Raw genomic sequence first — 13,672 nt, 5'->3', positions numbered from 1 at the left:
ATTATTTTTAAACGGTTGGCTCAGGAAAATGGTGTTTTAATACGCTTTATTTAGAGAAACATACAACGACCATGCCATGCGGAAATCTCTAGTACATACTTCAGGGCTTTGAGTCTTATATTGTGCCCAGAAGACCCTCCAAACTTGTACAAAACAGAATCCGCATTAAAATCATTTAAACGGTTGGCGCAGGAAAATGGTATTTTTATACAATTTATATACAGAAAGAACAAATCGCCGGAACAAGAAAATCGACCATGTAACGCGGAAATCTCCCGGACATTTTGCTTGGGTTGGGGCATTGGGCCCTATATTGTGCAAAGAAGATCTTCCAAACTTGTACAAAATCGAATCAGCATTGGATCAGACAACTAATGTTTAAACGGTTGGCTCTAGAAAATGGTGTATTTCCTAAAATTTATACAATTTATATCCAGAAAGAACAAATCGCCGGTCCAAAAAAGGACCATGACAGGCGGAATTCTCCCGAACAAATTTCTTAGGTTTGGGCTTTGGGCATTATATTGTGTAAAGAAGACCCTCAAAACTTATACAAAATTGAATCTGCATTGGAATGGTGTTTAAATGGTTGGCCCAGGAAAATGGTGTTTTTATACACTTTATATACAGAAAAAACAAATCGCCGGAACAAAAAACTACCATGACACGCGAAAATCTCTAGCACATATTTCTTGGGTTAGGACTTCGAGCATTATTTTGTGCACATAAGACCCTCCAAACTTGCACAAAATCGAATCCGCATTGGAATCAGTGAAATGATTTTTTAAACGGTTGGCTCAGAAAAATGGTGTTTTTATTCACTTTATATACAGAAAGAACAAATCGCCGGAACAAAAGACGACAATGCCACGCGGAAATCTCCCGGACATATTGCTTGTGTTAGGGCTTTGTGCCTTATAAGGTGAAAAGAAAACCCTCAAAACCTGTACAAAAACGAATTAGGATTGGATCAGACAACTAATGTTTAAACGGTTGGCTCTGAAAAATGGTGTATTTTCCTAAAATTTATACAATTTATATACAGAAAGAACAAATCGCCGGAACAAAACGACGATGCTAGGCGGAAATCTGCCGGACATATGGTTTGGGTTAGGGTTTTGGGTCTTATATTGTGCAAAGAAGACTCTCCAAACTTGTACAAAATTGAATCAGCATTTAAATCAGACAAATGGTGTTTAAACAGTTAGCTCTCGAAAATGATGTATTTTCCGAAAATGTATACAATTTATATATAGAAAGAACAAATAGCCAGTCAAAAAAAGGGCCATGCAATGCGGAGATCTCCAGGACATATTTTTTGGGGTTAGAGCTTTGAGCTTTATATTGTGCAAAGAAGACCCTCCAAACTTGTACAAATTGAATCTGCATTGGAATCAGGCAAATGTTTTTTGTCACGGTTGTCTCGAGAATATTGTGGGTTTTTTACGAACATTTCTACACTTTCTTCATCATCCATAAGTATTTTTTATCATCCATTCACTCTGAAAGTGTTCATATTGCAGTCATAGTATTACATAAATTGCGAACAATTTGTACCCCATGTGTTCATATAAACAGTGGTAACTGTATTCATACATATATTTTGCGATAAAACTTTACAGTAGCAAATCATATCAATTTAGCGGATTTTACCATTTTTGTCTATATATTTCATAATTAACCGACACCCGGCCTTAAATTCACTATGTCAGTTGATGAATTTCAAAATAAACAACCGTTGTGCTCATATAGTTGATTATATGACATCGCGTGCTCCCGTAACTACCATTTTAAACAGCATTTACTGTATCCGGGTATAGATTTCGCGATAAATATATAATAACACTAGTCGAACGTCACACTACTGATTCGAACATACAGGCAATATGCTATAAATTTATTAATCACCTGAACTAATTTATTGATTTGTTTTAAATAATCACTCAACATCTGCATGCTAGCTATTGTTAGCTATTGTTTGCTATTGTTCTTGTCTTAAAGGTAATAGTGGCGTGGATAATGCGATATTCAAAATGTATGCCATGGTCTTAACATTGCCGAAGTCTTGTGTACATAACAATTTGAGATAATACACTTAATGGATCAAATGAATGGATTGCACATGAGCACTAAGATAAAGAGGTTGAAAACTTGACAAAAATATTTGATTTTTTTTGTAAGACAAAAAATTTAAAAACGGATTTTAACAAGATTTTCAAGGTGAGATTTTTTTCTCTTTTTTTATCAATTGGAAAGTTTTCATTCAAATGCAAGAAAAAGTATATATAATTTTTACTGAATAAAATTATCGACAGAAGTTTTTTTCAAGCTCTTTAGATTTAAATGTACATGTATACAAAAAAGTTTTGTGAAATCTATGTTTTTTTCAAGCTCTTTAGATTTAAAAGTACATGTATACAAAAAAGTTTTGTGAAATCTATGTTATTGTTTCCAAAAAAAATCAAATACATGAGGGTGATTTGCATTATCTGTTAATGTTAAGAGTTATACAAAATATACAAAAAATTAAGCACTACTTAAGAAATAGATATTACAAAAAAAACAATATTAGTACCTGAACCATATACTTAAACATTGAAAATAAAAAAGAAATACACGATAAAAACTTCACTGAGAAGAGACTTCTGACATAAACCATAAACGAAAAGTCCAAGCACCACCAATTTTATCATCAAAAGGCGCCCATCTCACCCCATAACCCCTAAATCACATACACACACACATCAACTTCAGCTTCGCCCCACATAAAATTTATACTTCTTCTGTCATGGCTATATGTTGTATGTGAACATTAAAAAAAATACATGGTACTGAAGACAGATTGGATGTAGATGTGTGAACAATTAAAATGGTATCCTTGTGTGTAACATAACTTCCTGAAACATTTTGTTTATTTCATAAACTATGACATTATCAACAGTTTCATCATCAGTGTTGAAACAACTGATTTCGCTAACACAGACTCGTGTATGGTTGATTTAGGCAATTTTGTAAATAAGGTAAAAATCCTTTAAAAATAATAAACACTTCCTTTTTTTCTCTCTCTTTTTTTTTCTTTTTCTTTAAGACAAAGATGCAATGTGTTTTGATCTCAGCAGTGTATTACGGACGCAGATCCGTTATTGAATAAGCCTATCTAATAGTCTAAGATTTGAAATTCTCATGCGTCACCGTTAAGTCGATATCTTAAAGACGATAAGAGGACCGTTGTAGTTGAGATAAAGAGACGCGTTAATCATTTTGAACAAATACACATTTCAACCTGTAATAACAAATACAATCGGTCCAAAAAGATAAATTAATATAAAAACGAATATACAAATTAATTGTTCCTCTTTTTATCTTTCCTCTTAAGGGATTTTAACAGGTAATTTATAAATAAATAGCATATAATAATAGCAATATATGATTTTTAAGTTATCACAAATGTTTTCAGAAAAATATGCAAGTGTGCAAACCATTATTGAAGTTATATTTAAACAAATAAAAGGATTTATTATGGATTTCGCACAGATTGATTTATCAATAACTTTCGTTGAAAGCGGAAAAAATCAAAAGTTCTAAATATTTTGGTCGTCAAGGTTTTAAAAAATGCTGTTATAAATACATGTACCATTAATACGTACACTTTTTCTTATATTGAATCCATGAAAAACCAAGGTATGACTTGAATTAAAGTATTTACAATTTCCATTTAAGAGCTCTGTTCAACACAACCGGTACTTCTTGTCAACTAATCAACAAATCATTCAGTTAAGATATCTCAATTTTTGCTTTAACCTGCGAAATAGGGATTACAAAACACATGATTTGGTAATATTTTCTCGACGCTTATATTTTCATGGCTAGTAGGAAAATAATAAATTTAAAGCATTAAAATAACTTTAAAATAAAGAAAAAAAACGGAATCCCTCAATAACGCCCAAATAGGAAAAATTGAAAATGTGTAAGGTTGGTTTTAGTCTGTTTCTTTAGCGGTAGTGCAAGCATCGAAAACTGAGAACGCTACTCTCCAGCTACTGTCTACTCATGCACACTCTCATACCAAAAAAAATGCAGAAATTGGATTAAGGTCTCCCTTAGCAAGAGAAGCTGAAAATTCGCCATATTGCTTTAACGCTGTCGCTTTGACTTGGAGCCAGACCCAACCCCCACCCACACACCCACAAATCAATGACAGTAGCTGCTGCCATTTTTCTATATTTTCTTCAAATACACTCTTTATCATTTGCAACCAAGAATTGCCATAATCATCATTATCATCATCGTCGTTTTGAAAAAAAAATCATAATTCAAAATTACTAGTCCCTCTAAAAGGAACAGTTTATTTTGTATCAAAAATAAAATAGAAATCAAACACACCTTAACCTTCATTAAATCTTATATGTGTGTCAGTCATAAAAAATACACTTTTTTGTCGACATGCCTGTCAGTGTGTCGTTAGAAAAACAAAAAGTTAAACAATGTGTCATATTATAAGTTTAGTCTCGAATTGGAGATATTAAAAAGCTCATCAATTAACGCGAAAATTTCATTGATATAAGGCATCTAAATTAAAACGCATGACACGCATTAACTAGTGATAAAAATTTATTTTGAACAGCTACTTATATCCAATACGACAGTATCAAGAATTATGTAGAAAAAGTAGAGAGAAGGTGTTTTTATTTAAGTACCAGTATATAAATAGCTAAAACGTCATGTCAATAAAACATATATAAATACTTTTATTTCCTCCAATATTGAAGAGCATAACATATTTACAGAGGTGAACATAGATATATACATAAACAAGTATAATACATATTAACAGAATAGTATATCCAATTTAGCATCGTTCATATAGTAAGAAGAGATGCATTAACATTAACATTTAATTAACATTAACTACATAAATTATATCAGATATAGAAAACAAATATAACAAAATAAATGTTAACTTACAATTTGTCTCATGAGGTGTTATTTTGTCTTAAATGTTAACTAGTATACTATTCAAACATTTTTGAAACTGGTCAAAGATCTTTGTTTGCAGTTTTTGTTTCACTTATTTGTTTTCCTGTTGCAAATACCTTACCACGTGTCTCACTTAAGTGATACTTAATTAAGGCTGTGAAATCGAGGGCCGAGTGCAATTTTAACAAGCAGGCTTACTTGTCGTCGGATGTAACAAAGTTTGGAGTATAAATAAAATCTTTAGATTTTTCATTCTAAGACTATAACAAGAGGGCCATGATGGCCCTGAGGTCGCTCACCTGTATATAGGCCCCCAACGTTGCAGGGCCAATTTAACCAAAGGGCTTTTATTTGCACAAAATTGGTAGACACCCATAAGAAGATGTTTCATGCTAAACATCTAAGCTCTAGCTCATTGGGCTTTTTAAAAGAAGATTTTTTTAAAGTTTTTACTATACACATATAGTTTAAAACAATGACACCCCTGGGGCCGGGCCAGGGCTTTTATTTGAACAAACTTTGTAGACACTTACTAGAAGATGTTTCAGGCTTAATATCTAAACTCTAGCTATTTAGATTTTTTCAAAGAAGATTTTAAGTTTTTGCTATACACATATAAAGAAAATCAATGACCCCCGGGGCGGGGCGAATTTTGACCCCAGGTCTTTTATTTGAACAAACTTTGTAGACACTCACTAAAAGATTTTTCATGCTTAATATCTTAACTCTAGCTATTTAGGTTTTTTCAAAGAAGATTTTTTAATTTTTTGCTATACACATATAAGGAAAATCAATGACCCCCGGGGCGGTGCCAATTTTGACCCCAGGGCTTTTATTTGAACAAACTTGGTAGACACCTATTAGAACATGTTTGATGCTAAATATCTTAGCCATAGCTCTTTGAGTTCTTTAAAAGAAGATTTTTTAAGTTTTTACTATATGCATATAGGGAAAATCAATGACCCCCCGGGGCGGGGCCAATTTTGACCCCAGGGCTTTTATTTGAACAAACTTGGTAGACACTTATTAGAAGATGTTTCATGCTAAATATCTTAGCTCTAACTCTTTTGGTTCTTTAAAAGAAGATTTTTTAAGTTTTTACTATATGCATATAGGGAAAATCAATGACCCCCTGGGGCGGGGCCAATTTTGACCCCAGGGCTTTTATTTGAACAAACTTCGTAGACACCTATTAGAACATGTTTGATGCTCAATATCTTAGCCATAGCTCTTTGAGTTCTTTAAAAGAAGATTTTTTAAGTTTTTACTATATGCATATAGGGAAAATCAATGACCCCCCGGGCGGGGCCAATTTTGACCCCAGATCTTTTATTTGAACAAACTTGGTAGACACCCATTAGAACATATTTCATGCTAAATATCTTAGCTCTAGCTCTTTGGGTTCTTTAAAAGAAGATTTTTTAAGTTTTTACTATATGCATATAGGGAAAATCAATGACCCCCCGGGGCGGGGCCAATTTTGACCCCAGGGCTTTTATTTGAACAAACTTGGTAGACACTCACTAGAAGATGTTTCATGCCAAATATCTAAGCTCTAGCTCTTATGGATTTTTAAAAGAAGATATTTAAAGTTTTTTCTTTCGGTTGCCATGGCAACCAGAGTTCTGCATGGAATTAAATTCTTTGAGCAATTTTTAAAGGTGACCACCAAAGGAACATTCCTGTGAAGTTTGGATGAAATTGGCTTAGTGGTTTATGAGGAGATGTCATTTAAAGTAAAAGTTTACGGACGGACGGACGGACGGACGACGGACGGACGGACGCCGGACGAAAAGCGATCACAAAAGCTCACCCTGTCACTTTGTGACAGGTGAGCTAAAAACGTTTAAACACTTGCTTTTAGAATGAAATAAGAAATTTGTTTAAGAAATATATTCTTTCCTGGTACAAATGAGTACGTACACTTTATGCTTTTTAAAACACCCTTTGTGTGCATGATGATATATTTATGAAATTATATATTGATGAGACACCGTGGCAATACAGCAGCTTTGAAGCTTGTTGACAGGTCCTGAAAAAAAATGCATTGACATTAAATATCACATTTATTTATAATTACAAAATAAGAATTTAATACTACTTTAAGATTATTTCAAAACAATTAAGTTTATTCCTTGATTTGCATCCCAAAATAATAATTATTGTGTAGCACTGGTGTTGAAGAATAAATCTACCTTCCGGTGCAGCAAACATTAGCATACCGTTTATAAAAATAAAGATAAAAGACAATGAATGTAAAGAGATGTCGTAAGGGAAACTGCACTGTTTATATATCAAAACTAAATAAATATAGCTTATTTAACCCTGTTTGTTCTACATAATTTATAGACCATTTTTCCTCTACAGCAATGAGAATAATGCTTATAAAAATCTATTCAATATTTATTGACAAAGGCTGTACGCAATAAGTCACCGTGTACATAAAACCAAACCTTGTTTTCAAGTTCTAACCGGAAATAATTATTCTAATTTTCTAACCGACCCAGTTATCGGAAAAATGGACAGTTAAATTGTTGAATAATTATGGTTGATCATTAGAAATACATGTAGTCAAGGATAATGAGCAAGTCATATGTTTCTATAAATAGATTTAGTCAAGTCACGCGAAAGTGACGCACATACGAGACGTATCTGAAGTTAAAGCAGCAGGATTATTTTGTTTTTTGGGATTTTTTAAAAAATGCGCAAAGAACAAAAAGAACATTGTCTAGTGATTAAACATCTGCTATCCTCGAACATTACATATATGCCAAAGAATTTTCAAGATAACTTTGGTGATGAAATTGTGAATTCATAAATAGTTCCATGAACCATATAAAAAATAAAATATATTTTAATTTAATTATAACAAATTGAGTTACATACTTCAATTTGATTTTAGAAAATAAAGTTATATATTTGACTTCATATTTGCAGACGAAGTTATCTATCATTGTTTGTTATTTCTTTTCTTTATATTTAAAACAGTTTTTACTTCATGCATTATAAAAATTGATACGGTGTTATCAAATGTGCAAACTTGCTCTATTACTGAATTATTAAACCAGGTTTTCAGCATATAAATGTATAATGAATTGACACTGACTCAAGACGACTTCAGTCCGAGGCTCCAAGACTGGTTCTTTCATTAAAATACGCACTGACAGTCTATCCTAAATTATTAGTAATTTTGTACAGCTTGTATGTTATAATTTCAGATACCAATAAATTGGTAATGATGAAGTTCTGACACAATAAATGGACAAGGACCTTTAAGTAAACGTGAGCAAAGAATGCCAATTTCGGACTTGCCATCGATTCCAACTGGAAAACCTGTTAGTAACGAGTTAGGATTTGATCGGCCGACATTAACAAAAGACTTACCAAGTCATGTCCGACATAAAACTGATTTTCATGAACACTTACCGGAAGTCCCGGTAAATCAGCAGAAAAGAAACAGTGAAGGTCAAGTTCTACAAGTAAAATTCGCACCAAATGTAGTCATACCTAATTATGAAAGGGTCAAAACAGTGGTACCCGGTTTCGATTCGACCGTGAATGTGGATCATAAGCATTATGAACAATGGGCAAGGGTACCAGGACGGAGAATACCTAATAGCACGCTTTTAAGAGGGATCCAGCAGCTAAAGTCCAGGATGAAGCGGGATAGCATGGAACAAGAGCATATCGAAGCCGTGGCAAACAACAAAGATTTTCATATCAATCAACTGAATAGAAACAGTTTACTTACAAGGGATAAATTGTCCGATGACAATTCTTCACGTAGGGAAAAGATAAATGTAAGTGTCAGCAGTTACGGATTAAGAACTCAAATTCCACCCCGAAGTCCATTGAAAACATGCGCTCATGTGATAGATTCCTCTCTTTTAAAAACGGAAAATCAAGGTTCTAGTGACGCAGATTTCTCAGATAGCCAAAAAGACACTGAATCGAGAACTGATCGTTTCCATGATCGTGATAGCTCTAAACCGCGACATGTAGTTTCTAAAATGCGGGATAGATGTGCGCTTCCGGTTTCAGTTTACCAACCTATAAGCATTGGCGAACACGTGTTTTTAGTAAATGAACCTATTAAATACACAGATTTCTTAAAAATGAAGAATACTGAATATAGAATAAAAAAGGATCCAAAATCAGCCACTACGATTCTGATGCCGGACAGAAGTGGAAAGGTTGTGAATCTTCCGGAACCTGGACAATATGAAAATAACTCTACTCGGAAGGATCTTTTTGACAGTTTACAAAGAACAAAAACTGTAGCTGGTGGATTCCCGCCATCAAGAACTCATAAAAGAACGCCCGTTATGGTCTCAAGTGCTGAATTGTTTGATTTTTCTCAACAATCAGAAATAAGAAATTTTATGGATGACAAGTTTTTCGAACGCAGTAAAACAGAGATTTCATTTCCAAGTAAAGGTGGGAGATATTCCAAATGGGTACCAAACGTGCAACGGCTTAAAGACGCTGTAAAATAGTTTTATTTTTGTTAATTTATTTCATTGTTGTTAGGCTTTAAATAAATAATATATTGTTATTTGATTTATAATCTGTTGTTTTTGTTTACTAGGGTACCCTTTTCACTTTCAAAATTACATGAAATATAACGTGAAGCTTAAATAAGGGACAAGATTAAATTTCAAAGTATGCAAAAATCAAACCAGGGCGGGAAACATTTGTTGGAGCACTTGAAAATAAATCAGTAATACGATATCAAGGTTGTCGTATCTTTCCAAATCGAGGCCAACATTTTTTAACATTTCCGATCCACTTAATACAAAAGTTTTCAAAAGAACCTCGTGACAGTTATCACAAGAACTCCTGACAAGTTATCATAAGAACTTCATCCCTCTTGTAATAGTTCCTCTCTGTGTAACCAAATGCAAGAACTAATGAATAGTTACATACATTCTGAAGAAAATGTTATGTTTAACTGGCGCAAATCGTAAACAAACGAGAGCAGCATTTTCTGAACATTTCCAATTCGCTTTTTTGAAAATAAATACAAAAAAGCAGATGAATAGGTACACATGTTCAGTTTGACGCACTCGAAAATAACCAGTAATGTGACATGAAGGATTGACAGATCGCCCAAACCGTGAGGGCAACACTTTTCTGAACATTTCCGATCAGCTTAACTCATATACAAGTTGCACGTTTTAAGAAGTAAACGTTCAGTTTTCGGGACTTAAATACATAAATATACGGTATTCACTATTTAGGCTTGACGAATCGCCCAAAGCGCAAGAGCACCAATTTTTCAGAACGTTCATTTTTAAACCACTTTACGCAGAAGAATAGTTTCACATTTTTCGCTGAAAATGTTAAGTTTTGTGCACTCGAAAATATAAGTTGAACGGTATGAAGGGCTGGCGAATCGTTCTTTACGCGAGGGCATTATTGTTCATAAAAATGTCCGATTTTGGCGCTCTCGAAAATATACCCTAATATATGGATATAAGTGTTTGTCGATTCTTCCAAAAGGCAAGGACAACACTTTTTCCAAACTTTTCTAATCCCTTCCCTCTAATACAAGAAATAAATGATTTAAGTTTCATATTTTCAGCAGAATTTATGGAATAAAAACATGGAACACATTTCAAAAATATGCAAATCGAGAAACATTAGTTTGTCGCGCACGAAAATACCCAGTAGTGCAGAATTAAGGGTTTTCGAAAGAAATAAAACAGATAAGGAAGGTTCATTTTCCTCCCTGAATTTATTTTCAATCTTTTACATATTTACGTTACTAGTTAACCTCTAAATTAACTAGTTAGTTAAGATGTTAACTAGTTACGTAACTAGTCAATCTCTTAATATTAAGCTGGTAAAATAATAAAAGTATGGCAGTTGTAGGCACTAACATGCATTTATTTCCCGTTATAATCTTTTATTTATTGAAAAAATTAATTTGATACGTGACTAGTTAACCACATAACTAACTCGAAAGTTATATGGTTATCTGGAAGCAGAAATATGCCACCATAGTACTTATTCATTAAGGAGTGAGACTGAAAAAAGGATTGGAGCACCACACTAAATACCATATTCCGGTATATACCGGACAAGGCACTTAAATGATAAAATGCTAAAATCTTGCCTTTTAACCCAACGGAGTGAACTTTAATAGGTCTAACTCATCTGTTCACACGGATTTATGTATGATAATGAATGAAAAATGTAAAAATCGGCGAAAAAAAACGATATTTGTCAATTTTGTGATTATGATTTCTGCAAGCGTCTAGAGGTACTGCTCCAATCCTGTATTGAGTACACCGTATACATGCATAAATATCCTGTACTACAAGTGAAAATAACACACGAAATGTGCAAAAGTTAAGCCAATACGTATTGAAGCCGACTTTGGTGATTGGTCCATATAACTTCTTATAATAACTCATATAAAACTGTTATTATTATTAATTTTCTGTAAACATCATTTTCTTCAGGGTTGATAAATGTTTGCTGAGTGAATTATTCTCAGTGATAGGTGTTCGCTGTTAGAGTTGTTATCAGTGATAAGTATTCACTGTGTGACATGTGTTCCGTTTCAAGTATTGGCTGAATGAGTTTTGCTCAAGAAGTAGTTCTCACAGTGTGAGTTTTGCTTAGTGCTTAGTGATAAGTGCTCACTGTCTTAAAATAATTTAGTAAGTAGTGTTCACTCGGTGAGTAGTACTCATTGCATGTGAGTTGAACATATTTAATAATTAGAATAGTGTTCACTTTTGGAATAGAACTCAGTGAGTTGTGTTCAGTATGTAAGTTTCACTCAGTGAGTAGCGTACACTGTGATTTTTTCTCAAGTGTTCACTGTTTGGGTTCTGTGTAGAGTATACTATTTGAAAAGCTTTCTGATAGTAGAATTAACAGTACATGCTGTGCTCAGTTATAAGTGACCACAGTTTGAATAGTGTGCAGTGAGTAGTGTTCACTGTGTGCACTGTTCTTAGTGAACTGTGTTCAATATCGTATCGATTTATTCAGGGAATAGACATAAACACTACAATGTTATCACATATATCATTTTGCATATATATAAACACACGCATAAATGCAACAAAAATAATTATAAGATTAATTAATGAGTATGTTCTATGTTACCCTAGTATTGCCCATTAAGCTAAAAGCTTATTTCCAATGGGGTTCATTTACTGTAAAATTATCACACTAACTTACATAATAATAAATAAATTATAAAGAAGTTAAAATAAATGACATTTTTTGAACTTTTGGTGTTCACAAGGTGAAATATATTCCAATCTTACACTAAACTAAACAAATTTTCTTTTTATTATATGCAAAGAAACGTTTTAAAAAGACATTTAACCTAATACTGAATGAAAAGCGCGCCAAAATAATAATACAACGTGACGTCATTTACGACGTCACGTCATTAAGTTGGTACCCAGTACTGTGCACGCTTGTATTTCACTGAAACAACGTAAGGGGCTTAAATTCAGAACAGTGAAATTATCAAAGTGGTAATTTCACTGTTTCAAACAGTGAAATTACCAGTTTTATATCACTGATATATTTCTATAAACCACCGAAAAGCATGTAATAAATAGAGGATATTTGTTTAGTTCAGTGTAAGATCGGAATATATTTCACCGAGTGAGCACCAAAAGGTATATTTCACGAGTGGCGCAGCCACGAGTGAAATATGAACTTTTGGTGTTCACAAGGTGAAATATATTTCGATCTTACACTAAACTAAACAAATTTTCTTTTTATTACATGCAAAGAAACGTTTTAAAAAGACATTAAACCTAATACTGAATGAAAAGCGCGCCAAATAATAATACAACGTGACGTCATTTACGACGTCACGTCATTAAGTTGGTACCCAGTACTGTGCACGCTGGTATTTCACTGAAACAACGTAAGGGGCTTAAATTCAAAACAGTGAAATTATCAAAGTGGTAATTTCACTGTTTCAAACAGTGAAATTACCAGTTTTATATCACTGATATATTTCTATAAACCACCGAAAAGCATGTAATAAATAAACATATTATTCACTTTATCATTTTCATTACTTAAAAACAGTTTTACTTTCGTTTTAAATGTTTCGATATTGTCGATTGACCTAATGCTGTCTTTTAAAGAATTCCAGTCTTTTATGGCAGTGTAGAAAAATGTGTTTGTAACATGAGAATCATTTTGAGGCAAAACAAAATTAAAATTACTAGATCTTAAATTGGATATTCTACATACCCTAAACAATTCTTTTAAATAAGGAGGGCTTTTGTTGTAATAAACTTTATGCATGTGGTTGAGTCTTAACTGTCTAACTCTATCATTGACATTCAATATTTTAAGATCAGACATAACCTTATTTGTCACCGAAGTTCTAGGGGTAACGTTTTTTATAAAGCGCACAACCTTATTTTGAGCTGTTTGAAGTTTGTGCATAAGTGACTTACTCAGTCCTTCGTACAAAGAAGATGAAGAATAATCAAAGTGACACAGCAAAAGGGCAGGACATAACTGTTTCTTTATTTCTTCCGATAAACATTTTTTTGTAACGGTATAGAAATATGTGACATATGCACTTGAGTTGTGCTCTGTACAGTGTAGACTGCGTGAGATGTGCTCAGAAAAAAAGTGTCCATTGTGTATATATGTTGAGCTTATATATAGTGACAAGTGTTCACTATTTGAATAATATTAT

General features: G+C 33.1%; 1 protein-coding gene across 1 annotated transcript; it reads left to right on the top strand.

Moving 5' to 3' along the window:
- The first annotated feature begins 1,956 nt into the window (after positions 1 to 1,956).
- On the top strand, positions 1,957 to 9,530 carry LOC132721307 (uncharacterized). Its single transcript, XM_060705586.1, has 2 exons — positions 1,957 to 2,220; positions 8,196 to 9,530. The coding sequence occupies exon 2, from the start codon at positions 8,271 to 8,273 to the stop codon at positions 9,471 to 9,473; it is 1,203 nt and encodes a 400-aa protein (XP_060561569.1). The 5' UTR covers positions 1,957 to 2,220; positions 8,196 to 8,270; the 3' UTR covers positions 9,474 to 9,530.
- Positions 9,531 to 13,672: the final 4,142 nt, after the last annotated feature.

Source organism: Ruditapes philippinarum, unplaced genomic scaffold, assembly GCF_026571515.1.
Source record: "Ruditapes philippinarum isolate M1 unplaced genomic scaffold, ASM2657151v2 ctg1039_1_1_1_1, whole genome shotgun sequence".
Taxonomy (NCBI): domain Eukaryota; kingdom Metazoa; phylum Mollusca; class Bivalvia; order Venerida; family Veneridae; genus Ruditapes; species Ruditapes philippinarum.
The sequence above is the reverse complement of the archived record's forward strand: the minus strand, read 5'-3'. Positions and strand labels throughout refer to the sequence as shown.

Excerpts from the sequence above, each read along its gene's own strand:
- LOC132721307 (XM_060705586.1), top strand. The coding sequence starts at position 8,271 with ATGCCAATTTCGGACTTGCCATCGATTCCAACTGGAAAACCTGTTAGT.